Here is a 13496-nt window from a genome sequence, read left to right on the forward strand (position 1 = left end):
GTTCAACAGCTTCAATAGGAGTGACTGAGGGAGCCCCATATTAGAATACCCCATACCTCATTCCAATGACCAGGGGCATACAGAAGGAGGAGCAAGCAGGGGCAAACCCCCCGCCCCACAAACACCATGTGACCCTGCAGCCCAGTGAGGGAAGCAGCAGCAGGTGGCTGACTGCCAGATGAGCTCCTCTTCTGCTCAACCCTACAGTTATAGACTCCTGCTTTTCCTCCCCTGCCGCTGGAGTCCCATGCATTGCCTCTGCCTCCACCCTCTGCCTCACCTCAGTGGGCAGTCTGCAAAGTCAGCTGCCCAGGCCAAAGGTGCTGAGTTTCTAATCTGCAGCGGGATTCTCTGACCCCTGCTCTCTTCAGGCCCTGCCCCCACTTCACCCCACCCCTTCCTCCAATGCCCCACCCTGCCCTGTTTCTTCCCACCCCCCTCCACCTAGTGCGCTGTGCTCTTGCTCCTCCCACCAGCACCTCCTGACACTGCAAAACAGCTGATCTGCGGCAGGCAGTAGGCCCTGGGAGGGAGGGGGAAGCATTGATTAGTGGGGCCCGCTGTGGGCAGGAGGTGCTGTGAGGAGAGAGATGTGTTCACAGGGAGCCTGCTGGTGGGTGCTAAGCACCTACCATTTTTCCAGTGTGTGCTCCAGCCCCAGAGCACCCACAGAGTCAGTACCTATGGCCCAGGCTTCCGGCTTCCTGCTCCCAGTCAGGCTGCTGCCTGCTACCCAGGCTCCCTGATCAGAGCTGAGCTATTGCCTGGGCTTCCTGTATACCACTCAGATCCCTGCTCCCAGACCGGGCTGCTACCTGGGCTCCCCGCTCTCCACCAGAAGCTCCACACTGGGTTCTCAGGTGTCCGCTGTGCTCCCCATTGGAGCAAAGAGCCAACAGTTGGGGCAGCTGTACTGCTCCTGGTGGGGAGCAGGGATTCAAGGTTGAGGGGCAGACAGGATTCCAATGGGGAGCTGCAAGCAAGGGGGCAGGTGGACTTCAGACAGGGAGCTGAGAGCCTGGTCTTTCAGCCTCCTCACACTGCCCCTTAAGTCAGTGGAAGCTCTCCTGGTGAGGACGTGTACCATGTACAGAAGAAGGGTAGTTTGAATGAGAACTACTGCAGTAATTACTGCAGTAGCTGTAAGTCAACCTAACATATGTTAGGTCCACTTAAGTTTTTAGTGTAGACATGCCCTAACTCTACAAGAGGGAAGGGGCACAGGACACACTTCTTTTGTCAGCATCTCCCACTGGCTAATTTAGGAGGCTCACCTAGCACAATAGCTTTGGCAAATCTCGTTCTAAGGTGCTTATTTCTTTCCATGCATTGTATAGGGATCCTAAGCACCTATCTCAGGCTCCATGAATCCCACTGTAATTCCGGTAATTTTCCAGGAGACTGCAATACCAAAGTCCCTTTGTGAATTTGGATCTAGGAGACTTAGGAGCCTAAGTACCATTTTCAAAAGTGACTTGGTGCTAGATTTTTAAGGTGTTTAGTCACCTAAAGATGTATGGAATTGTCAAAAGTACCTAGTGGGTGGATTTTCAAAATCACCTAGCCAACTAACTCCCAACTTTTAGGTGCCTAAATACCTTTAAAATCTGTCTGTTAGGCTTCAAAATTTTACCTCTAGGTTTTTTCCCTGCCTGGACAACGCTGACCCATCTTTCCTGGGAACTGATGGGCACTATACCCCATTAAGAGAATTTATTTTATGTCTTAACAAGCTTATTTAATATAGTCAATATCTCATATATATTAAAATGTAGTGTAGCAGATGCTCTGATATTTGTGCGTATATCGGGGTGGAGGGCCAGGGATAAGAACAAATAGTGAAAACAAGTAGCAGAAACACACTCTGAAATCTGCATTCAGGAAACCATGCTACATTTTGTCCAAGTTATTGCTCATTAGAGGTTGCAAATGATTGCTAATGGCAAAGGTGCAGAACTATAGGGAGCTGTTTATGTTCAGAGATGAAGTCAGCACATAGGAAGAAGATTCTATTGGGCTAGATTCACAAAGGGATTTAAGTGTTACACCGCCTAACTCCTAGGTGCCCTGGGACATCTTGGGACAAAGAGAGAGATTGACTCTATAGCTCTGTGGTTAGGGCATTCACATTGGATGTGGGAGAGTAAGATTAGCATTTCTGCTTCAATTAATATTTAGTTATTTATACAAAGTGCCACAGGTTCAACGGAAGAACCCGCAACCCAGAATACCCTGGTGGTTAGGGTACACAGTTAATTTGTAGGAGATCTAGGCTCAAGTCTCTGCTCTAAGGCAGGCAAAACAGGGATTCAAACCTGGCTCCCCTATGTTCCAGGGGCATCCTCTACCCACTGGGCTTCTGCACATTTTTGGACACACAAATGCCAGGCAGCCCAAAAGTCCTGATTGTTTACCCCAGCTGTCTTTTGTTCAAGTTAGGTGTGCCCTAAGAATGCCTTCTGGATCTGGCCCTAGAGACAAGATGGATGAGGAACACCTACCTTGAAGAGCCCAGCAGGTGTTAAGCATATGTGAGGGCTCCAAGCACCTCATTAGCAGCATGGCGGCATCAGGATTTAGGCAACTTTGCAGATGCCCACTGATGGAAATTTAGGGACCTCTGGAGATTTAGATGCCTACAGGTTTAGCTGAGTGGGTGGGGGTTATGAATGTCACTTTGTTTTGTCTACCTAAAGATTATTGGACTTCAGCACCCAGAGCAGGATTCACTAAAGGATTTAGGTGTCTGACACTTTAGGTGCCTAAATCCCAGAATCAGGCTCCAGTAGGATTCAGAAAACATGAAATTCAGAAAAATCAATCAGCTATATCCTATGAGCACCTAAACTCTCTCAGTGTCTGAATTTTTGCAATAAAAGCTAAGATCCCTGGAAGCATCTATAGGTAGCAAAACAAGTAAGAGGACAATTTTTCTGTTTAAATGTGCTAATTTTTATGTAGTTAGCAGAGTAGGCATTCCTATCTAGTACTGGCCATCATTGTGGCACCCTTTATTTGCTATCTGGAAAGTTATGAAAGAATGGTTTATCATTTCTGACGGGATTACAGTATAACTCACCCACTGGTATTCAGAAATATTGTACTACCTATATGTGTTATGCTTACTGTGCATTTAAGCAGGAGATACACAACAAGAATAAATAGTCATTTGTCTGTGTCTTAGTCTATTTAAGCAGTGCAAGGGGTGACATAATGAATGGGTAGCACACTATTTTGTATATACATTCATCTTAAAGAAATTAATCATATTAGATCAGAAAAAAAGAATTCTATAAAAAGCATGTAAGTATACAGAATAAGACTATAGTCCCACAGAGGTTTATATAGTTGTTAAAGATGTTGGATAAAATATTTTAGTCAATAAATATATATGGATTGCATGCAAACTTCTATTTATACTGTGAAAGAACATTACACAAAACAAAACCAAACAAAGCTATTAAACAAGTTCTAAAATGTCAACTGCTGAAATATCTGTATGAAATATTCCACATGAAGGAGTAATTATTCAAGTCTGATTATATACTGCATCAAATTTATGTCCCTCAACAGTTTCTTTAAGAGCAGGATCATCAAGATTATGATGCTCAACAGATGGCTAAGGCAGCGGTGCTATAAGGAGGGCTTTGGAATGTATGGCCACTGGGAAGCATTCATGGACAGAGGACTGTTCTCTGGGGATGGACTTCACCTGAGTAAGGAGGAAAATAGACTTGTAGGATGGAGGATGGCACAACTGATCAAGAGAGCTTTAAATTAGGAATCTGGGGGAGATGTTTGGGAGATGTCCAGGTAATCTCCATGCTGGATTGAGAGGGAAGAAAACGAAGTAAGAAAGGATACAGCTGTGGGTAGGAGAATGGACATAAGAAGGAAGGATAGTGTACATACCAGTCTAATAGGTGATACTGGCGGTAGAATGTCTGTGCATAATCGGGTAAAGAATGTGAGTGAAGCCAAACAGCAAAAATTAAGCTGTTTGTTCACTAATGTGAGGAGCCTAGGTAACAAAATGGAGGAACTAGAGCTACTGGTGCAAGAAGTGACATCAGATATTATAGGGATAACAGAAACATGGTGGAATAGTAATCATGACTGGACTACAGGTATTGAAGGGTATGTGCTGTTTAGAAAAGACAGAAATAAAGGCAAAGGTGGTGGAGTAGCATTGTATAGCAATGATGAGGTAGACTGTAAAGAAATAAGAAGTGATGGAATGGATAAGACTTTATTGTGGAGGAGGCCTGGAATTACTTCAAGTCAAAGTTGAAGAAACTATGAGAAGCCTGCATCCCAAGAAAGGGGAAAAAGTTCATAGGCAGATGTTGTAGACCAAGCTAGATGAGCAAGCTCCTTAGAGAGGTGATTAAGAAAAAGCGGAAAGCCTACAAGGAGTGGAAGATGGGAGGGATCAGCAAGGAAAGCTACCTTATTGAGGTCAGAACACGTAGGGATAAAGTGAGAAAGGCCAAAAGCCATGTAGAGTTGGACCTTGCAAAGGGAATTAAAACCAATAATTAAAGGTTCTATAGCCATATAAATAAGAAGAAAACAAAGAAAGAAGAAGTGGGATTGCTAAAACTGAGGATGGAGTGGAGGTTAAGGATAATCTAGGCATGGCCCAATATCTAAACAAATACTTTGCCTCAGTCTTTAATGAGGCTAATGAGGAGCTTAGGGATAACGGTAGGCTGACAAATGGGAAAGAGGATATGGAGGTTGATATTACCACATCCGAGGTAGAAGTCAAACTCAAAAAGCTTAATGGGACTAAATCGGGGGGGAGAGGGCAGATAATCTTTATCCAAGAATATTAAAGGAGCTGGCACATGAAATTGCAAGCCCATTAGCAAAAAATTTTAATGAATCTGTAAACTCAGGGGTTGTACCTGTACCTGAGTCCAATATGAAGCCTATGAATAAAATTATCTGAGTTGTATGGAGATTCAGCTGTATGACATTCAGAAGTAGTCATAGGTCTGAAAAAAACGGTGAATGTAAAATCACTATGGCTTAATAGATTCCTTGTAGCATTCAATAGCCAATCGTCTAAATATATAAACAAAAATACCCTGCTTTCTCAAATGAATCACTACTACAGAGAGGTGGTAAGGCATATGGAAACACAGCCTGCTGCCGCTGTTGTCGACATTTTTGATTTGACAAGAAATAATCCAAGGAAGATTACAGATAATACTACCATGATAACAGAAAGAAAGATTAGAAAAAGTCTCCTGCTGAAAAAAATCAAATCCAAAGAGGGCCATCAATCTTGTCTCCAGCTTTTCTAGCAACTCATCTTTCTTGTCAGTGAAAACACTATCTCCTTTGATGGGGAGAACTTCCACTTTGATTCTAGTATTCAATGACAGAGGAGAGGAACGAGGCCAAGCATGTTTCCTCACAGGAACTACAGAAGCCAAAGCTTTAGAAGAAGAGTCCAAGGCATCAAACAAAGCCCTGATAAAGTGCCATATTTTGATCCTCTATTCGGATCTCATTTGACAATCTCCTTTTGTCATCCATCAAATCCTTCACAAACAGTGCCATCTTTTGTCATAGGTGGAATTGATGGTAGGCTATTATAGCTTTGTAATTTGCCACACTTACACCAAGAGAGGAGGTGGGGGGAATGCTTTAATGGACACTCCTTGGAGACCATTCTACCATTAGGCACCACTAGGCAGCACAAAACCCAAAGTATGAATATGAATAGCCACTCAAAGAAGGTTGATTACTTTTAATCTTTCTTTTATGTCATGATACGTTTATAATTTTACACTCTAATGTCAAGAGATATTGTTCTGATAAAACCCTAAATTTTATCTGTCTGATAAAAACCTAAATTTCCAAAATTAAATTAAGTTTGTCCAGATTTATGTACTCAAATTAGGGAATATCTTTCTGCTGTGACTGATTATGACAATCAAGGATTGTCTTAGTGTTACACTGGGAAATAAAATAATTAGAAAATTGGATTATAAATAATAAATCAATCATGAGAAAAAAAGAGCAGGTAAGATGAGCTAGTTCATTGACAACAAAAACTATCCCTGAACCAACAGATTTGCTTGTGTAATTATTGGTAAAGGATATCTGCCTTATTTAGTTCGTATGCAACTCTTATCACTCCTACAATATTAAAGGCATCCAGGTGGCTGACAACATAGGAAAAAGAAAGAAGCTTCCAAATTCATATTAGTGTTACAGTAAGATTTTGGGCATTGTAGTTAATGAGAAGTGGATATAATAAAAGCTGACAAAAATCTTGGCACTGATTTAACCTTTATCTATGTTTCGACAAATGACATTCCCTGGCAGATGAACCAAAGTATCTACAGTCATTTTTTTCATATAGTTATATATGACAAACAGAAACTAAGGTGGAAAGACAGTTCTTTTGTATCATTAGTTCTCCTTGAGAATCCGAAAGGTGAACCAGAAAAACTGCTAATTACATTAGTCACTGTGACAATTAAATCCTGATATGACAGTTGCTCAATAAGATGCATCATTCCTGTGGAAGGATTAGAAAGATGTAAATGCCAAGCGTTTTATACCTAATGATATTTTCCCTCCATTCTTCTTTCTTCTTACACCACAATAATGTTTTCACTTGTGTGTTTAATAGAAAATCCTAAATAAACAATTGCAAAAGTCCTCAGAAATTATCAAAACTGTCACTCAATATCAAAATGAACCAAATTAGTTTTGAGGATTGAAAAATGTTTGGTTAATGTAAAATAAATTAAATAATGTATACTTAAACCTTCTGGGCCTGATCCACCCTGTGCTCTCCATTTGATAGTCCCTCCAATTTCAAAACAAGTTCTTCACTCAGAAAGCTTAAGGTCTAAACCTCCTAGCTTTATTTAGGACTCAAAGACAAATATCCAAATACTGCATGAAAGACTATTCCATTTTTACAGCTACACCAGCCAAAATCAAAAGTACTGAAAAGTGCTGAATACAACCTAATCTCATAATATTTCCAGCTAAAAGAAGAACAGAACACATTTTGGATAAGCATCTGATCCTCAGCAATGTTAACCCAATAGACAAAATCTTTACAGGGTCACTGATTGTTCAAACCAATGAATGCAACTAACACAGAGATCAAATAAAATATCAAAAGTCATGAAAACAAATGCAAACTGTAATAAAACAACCATTTTAAGGCTTATAAAAATGCAAGAGAAACAATACATGAAAAATTTTGATATGAGAGTGAATTTCTCAGATAATCACTTGAACAAGAAGGGTGATCAGCCCAAAAGGTAGTCACAAAACAGTGGGGAAAGGCAAAAGACATAGTCTGGCTCTGAAGTACTTCAGCCTGCAACCCTGCTCTTTTTATTCCAGTGGGGTATCCTAAAGCAGACCTCCAAATTAAAGTAAATGGCTAGATTTGAATTCAAGTTAAAGGTTTCAAGGTTAATGCATATAGAGCATTAAATATAGGGGATTAAATCAGTGGTAGCCTAAATGACAAGACATATCAAATGAATTCCAAGCAACTATTCAAAGAAAGGGTGACAATGGAATTGCTGAAGAGACTCCTAGGCTGACAATCTCATGAAACAGTAGTACAATGCAGAAATTGGTCTGTTCTGTGGCATCAGCTGTGAACTGTTTCCAAAACCCTTATTGTTCAGCTACCAGGCATTTCAAGAATCATACTTTTTCAAGAAAGCTTTTATTTTCTGACATCCCCTCCCCATTTACTGCTTTTAAAATGACAGGTTTCAGAGTAGCAGCCGTGTTAGTCTGTATTCACAAAAAGAAAAGGAGTTCTTGTGGCACCTTAGAGACTAACAAATTTATTAGAGCATAAGCTTTCGTGAGCTACAGCTCACTTCATCGGATGCATTTGGTGGAAAAAACAGAGGAGCTCCTCTGTTTTTTCCACCAAATGCTTCCGATGAAGTGAGTTGTAGCTCACGAAAGCTTATGCTCTAATAAATTTGTTAGTCTCTAAGGTGCCACAAGTACTCCTTTTCTTTTTGCTTTTAAAATGATTATCCTGTTTCTAACATTTGCATTAGTTTTTAACTGCTGCACTGAAATTTTGCATAAGATCCAAAGTAGGGCAGGATTCCATTTTATTTCAGTAAAAATGGGGCTATGTTCTAAAGTCATGACACAGTTACCTTGCATCCAATTTGTACTACACATATAAAAATGTTGTATTATGTAATATGTATAGGGTTAATCCTCTTATTCAAATGGTACACTGAAGTATTTACAACTAGTGAGCAATTCCTTCAGACCTATATTTCCATGATTATGTTAGCCTGTGCCTTACCACAAGCCTAATGGTGTCAAAGATAGTCAAAGATGTGTAAGCTAAACAGCCTAGCTTTAGTATCATACCATATGGTAGATAGATAGGTGGGTAGATAGATATAAATTAATCAAATATCCAATTGCATTTTAATCTTGATAATAACCTAATGTAATTATTTGCTTAAATTATTGATATTATTACATACATGCAACATATATGTACACCATGAACTATGCAACAATTATGAGCCACATTTTGAAAAGGGCTCAGCAAACAATAGCTCCTATATTGCCATTGCTCTCAGTGTAAGTAATTGGGTGTTAAGTTCTTTTGAAACCCTGTTTCCAACTGTGAGCATTGAGCTCTTTTGAAAATCTGACTTAAAATCTACTCCATCCATATTTTAGGTAACTGTGTTCAATTTTATGATCTACATTAGTAGAAAAAGCCTTGAACCATCTTGGTCCATGACTTCGGGAGTACTTGAAAAAGTGCCTGGACTAAGGGGTGGACAGTTATGCAAAAGCTGATAGCCTTGAACACTGTGTGACAAATGTGATGGCACTTGGTAGTAAATGTACCCCAAAATATGGTCTATGGATTAAATTTCTGAATTGGGGTGGTGGAATGTCTCAGAGGGGAAAAGAATTTAAGCGCGCGCGCGCACACACACACACACACACACACACGAGACTAGTGATTGAAAGCCATTAAGGCTGAATGGGTCTAAATGCCAAACAGTGGAGCTATTGTCACAGAGGACCTCTTTTAGATAGCCTCACCAGCAGAGTGGGAAACACTAGTCTAAGACATAAAGAAGACTTCATACTTTGTCCTGTCACAAAAATAATTCATCAATACAATAATTGGACCACTATATCACTGGTCAGAAACTCCCAAAGGAAGAAATGCAGGTGTCCAGCCAGATCTGCATGATAAGAAGCAACTGAGTTTGATGGGACATTATATCGAGATTAAGAAATTCCACTGCAAGACAGGTAAAGGCATGAGACTTAACACCTGAGGGGGGTATACTCAGAGAGACCAGTAAAGGGACAGAGGTGCAATCAGCCTGTAACTGGTTTCAGTAACTGTAACAGTCACTAACTTAATATGTTATCTGCGGCTCAACAAAGCTTATTTTAGAGCCATAGTATAATAATCAATAGGCATAATAGACAGACATTTAACACAAAGATGAATGTTACAGCATTTCAATTTCATTTTAGGTTCAGATATGCTTGAAAATTATATCGAATGTCTCATATAAAAGATTAACTAGATGAGCTGCCATGTGGGAGACTTTGATCTTCTATGGAAACTGGAAGCATTATTCTACTTTTATTCCAGACAGAATGATAGCCCTATCTGATTCTGTTCTTTTGAAGATCATTACACACATTCCCAATGTATTGATCAAACAGTTCCACAAGTTCATATTTGTATCTAAAACTATACCATATACTGTTATTTTGTTATACTGTAGCTATCCTTTGGAAGGGTTCTCAGTTCTGAGTTTCTGCTATTTAAGCTCAAATTAAATCTATGTCTGGGTTGGTATTTCATATTTTGCTCTTACAATAATACCTGCTTTGTCTTGTAGACAAGTAATGAGAACCCAAGTAATTTCTTCACTGAACATAATTGTAAACTAAACTGAGCTAGGAACCACATTATCTGAACCATATCCATGTTCTCTCTCTATGACCTTTTATTTCAGGAGGAAAATTTCTCCTCTGATTTAAATTGTGCTGTATGCTTCCCCCTACTGGTCAATCAATACAGCACAGCAAGGCATAATTGCAGTCTTAGCTGACTGAGCCACTGAATTATGCTGTCGTGGAGCTGATAAAGATCAAGGAGGAGAAGAAAATTACAAAAGAAAAAAAGATAGAAAATGTTTCTGGTCTTGCCAGCCATTGTGAAAAGGTAGCTACAACAATATCTTCAATATGATTGAACAAAAAATATGTATTATGTACTGAGTTATGTACTGTATTTCAAGATTCTTTTCACATGTATGGAAAAACTGGCCATCCACAAAGACTGTGTGAACACACATCCAATAACTGCAGTGAGGTATAATATTGTGAGTCAATGTAGCTGGCAGGTAGGAGCAAGGAGATGATCAATTTTAAGATCCTATAAGGGGCTGAAACCTCATGAAATATCTTTAGATCTTTATGAGTATTTTCATTGGCTTTGAACCCAGCTGTTTTCCTCCAAACATTGAGGAAGCATGAGAAAAATATTCAGTATACATAACTATTGTGAGATATTGTTTAGTGTGAAACCTTGTAAAGAAGTTACATATTGTCAATACCTTGCTGTTTGTAGCGATCATAAATCTGAAGCCCAAAGAGAGGTGGTCTCTCACTTCTTAGTAGTGTCACATTCCTCATCATCAGATCCAACTGAAAAATAGATCCATTCATATAATCTGTCCAGAAAATATAATTTCCATGATGTGATAGCCCAAAAGGATGATTGAGCTCCTTTCCATTGTAGACTACCTGCAATTAAATAATGTGAACTGAATATTGATCAGAACTGAAATGTTTTAGTATATATGTCAGAGTTGGGAAGAGAAGACAGAAATCTCAGTAATGAGCAACTCTGTCCATACACAAAGATTTTATTCATAACATACAGCATAATCAAAGTTTGATTCTAATTGACTTGATATTCGAATATCCCAAATGTTTTTCAGACATTTTAATACACTCTAAATAAGAGGCCCTACTCTGATAATGCACATGTATCTTTTTTTGTCTTCAGGTTCTACCATGTGGCTTTATGGGTGCCATTGGTTTATCACTCGGTTATTTATCTTCTTCCAGTGATCTACAGTCATTACTCTCACTACTGTTAAATGGAACTGAGTTATTGAAGTTGGAGGAGAATACACATCATGGTCCCTGAAATAAGGCAACCTTTCAAATTAAAAGCATCTTCCATGATTACCTAGTCACTGGAATTATGTGTAAAATCCTATCTCCAGTACAGAGGCTGTAGAGTTGCTGTAAAACTCACCTCACAGCCACTACTCCAGTCTCAGGTCTGCCTTGGTGATAAATGCAGCTCCTCACATAAAAGGGACTGCCCCATATAGAGGCAGTTAAACTTGGGTTTTCTTCCCGTGTAAAGTTTTGATGGAAATGAAAAAAAAATTTAATCTAAACTTTCAACACAAAATTTTGCTTTTTGGCAGAAATTCAAATTCCAAAATTTATGGCCAAACCCCCAAATATTTCCTTTTGTTAATGCCTCTACAGTGCCAAATGAGAATTGTAGTTTGGGTTCCTCAAGCTCTCATTCTCCTCTATCGGCTGAGTGCTCTTGTCAGGCAACGTTTCCCACGATGCACCACTGTCTCCCTTCTTGGTGTGGGAAAGCAGTGCATCATGGAAGTCCCTGGCCATCCAGCTTCATAGAAAATGTAGTTCATCTGGGTAGCCTGACCAATAGAGAAGAATGGGGAGATAAGGCATTCAAATGACAATTCTCATGTGCAGCATTTCCAAATCAAAATATTTTGATTTTCAAGCAGTCATTTTCACAACTACAAAAGCTAAATTTTCCAAAAAAATAGTTTCAACACATAATTTTAAACCATCCCTACTGGTGGATCTGTGTAATCTTCTTTACCCGCTGTAATTCCCCACTGTACTGGCACACAAGGAAAATGTGTAAGTCTGCTGAATATGCACTTACTTACTCCAGTTCTGAATTTGGTCCATAATTTGCCATATTTAATGTTAAAATACTTAATACCAAACACAAAGGTAAGTGTACCTGGTAATTACCAAATGACAATTTAAGAACCAAACATTTCATCCAAATCTTAAATTGTATCAACAACACTTTTAAAAAGAATGAGAGAGATCTTTGAGTGCAGCCAAGCTATATTCAGAACAAGGCCTGCAGAGGGAAATGCTCCATTGCAGACTCCCAAACTAGGTGGTGGGCAGAGGCCAATTCAGCCCTCAGTAAAAGTTAGAACAACCTAGTCCAACCTTTACCAGCTGCAATGGCTTCCAAGGAGCTTTTCTGTTAACCCAGGATTGGCAGGATGCAAGGCTCTATGACCATGCTTTTCCTACCCCCAACATGTCCTTTATGATGGGGCAGGTGGTGGAGTTGGGGGATGGAGAAAAAGCAGAAAAGAGCATCCCTAGCTATACTGTTGGAGCAAGTCACCAACCCCTTGACACTGCTGGAGTGGAACAAAGATGACAGAGCTGAAGCAAATCCATCTGCACAAATGTTTTGGCATCACATAAGCAACACAATGAGGTTATGCAGGAGGAAGCACCCACGAAGCAACCATGTATACAAAGGTAGTCTCCACAACTGCTACGTGCTAAGTAGGCTAGCACATAGGGTTGAATCAGCAAGGGTCAAAACAAAGATCACAGGATCTGTGATTGTGTAGATCCTGTGGCCCTCACACTCTGCTCAAGGGTGCAGACAGTCTGTGTGTGTTATTCCATCCCATAGTCTGAAGCAGTGGCTATTGAGGGGAATGCCCTGGTCCTAGTTTTAGGTGTTGAATTTCACTTTTCCATCCTTAGATAGATAAGGTGAATTTTACCACAAACTATTAGGCTTTGGAACAGGTTTCCATAAGTGGGTGTTGTGCCCTTGACCACTGAGTCACTGCCACTTCCTCCAGCAACTTCTAAAATAACAAAGTATTTATTGTGTCTGACAATTTCCAAGTAAATGGAAATGGTAGAATTAACAATAATTTAGAAAAGGCAAAAGTGTTCAATATATATTCCTGTTCTGCGTTTGGGGAAAACACAGATGGAGTCTCATCAGATGGTGATAACACTCTTACCATTCCATTAGTATCTCTTGAGGATGTTAAAGAAAAGCTACTAAAGTTAGGCATTTTTAAGTCAGTAGGTCCAGATTACTTGCCACAGTTGTTTAAGGAGCTCGCTGGACTATTAGTGTTGATTTTAAATAAAAGTCTTGGAGAACTGGGGAAGTATCAGAAGACCGGAAGAAAGCTAATGTTGTGCCAGTTTTTAAAAACAGGATGACAGGTAATTACAGGCCTGTCTGCCTGATATTGAGCCTTGAAAGATAATGGGACTCAATTAATAAAGAACTAAAGGAGGGTAATGTAATCAATGTAAATCAACATTGATTTATAGAAAAGAGATCCTATCACACTAAC

General features: G+C 39.6%; 1 protein-coding gene across 1 annotated transcript in view; it reads right to left on the reverse strand.

Moving 5' to 3' along the window:
- Nucleotides 1-13496, reverse strand: part of LRP1B (LDL receptor related protein 1B) — a 1336604-nt gene that overhangs the window by 586012 nt on the left and 737096 nt on the right. The window contains exon 14 of the mRNA XM_043505072.1: nucleotides 10632-10821. Coding sequence (XP_043361007.1) covers nucleotides 10632-10821 — 190 coding nt within the window. The remainder of the gene's footprint in view (nucleotides 1-10631; nucleotides 10822-13496) is intronic.

Source organism: Dermochelys coriacea, chromosome 11 (genome assembly GCF_009764565.3).
Source record: "Dermochelys coriacea isolate rDerCor1 chromosome 11, rDerCor1.pri.v4, whole genome shotgun sequence".
NCBI classification, from domain to species: Eukaryota; Metazoa; Chordata; order Testudines; family Dermochelyidae; genus Dermochelys; species Dermochelys coriacea.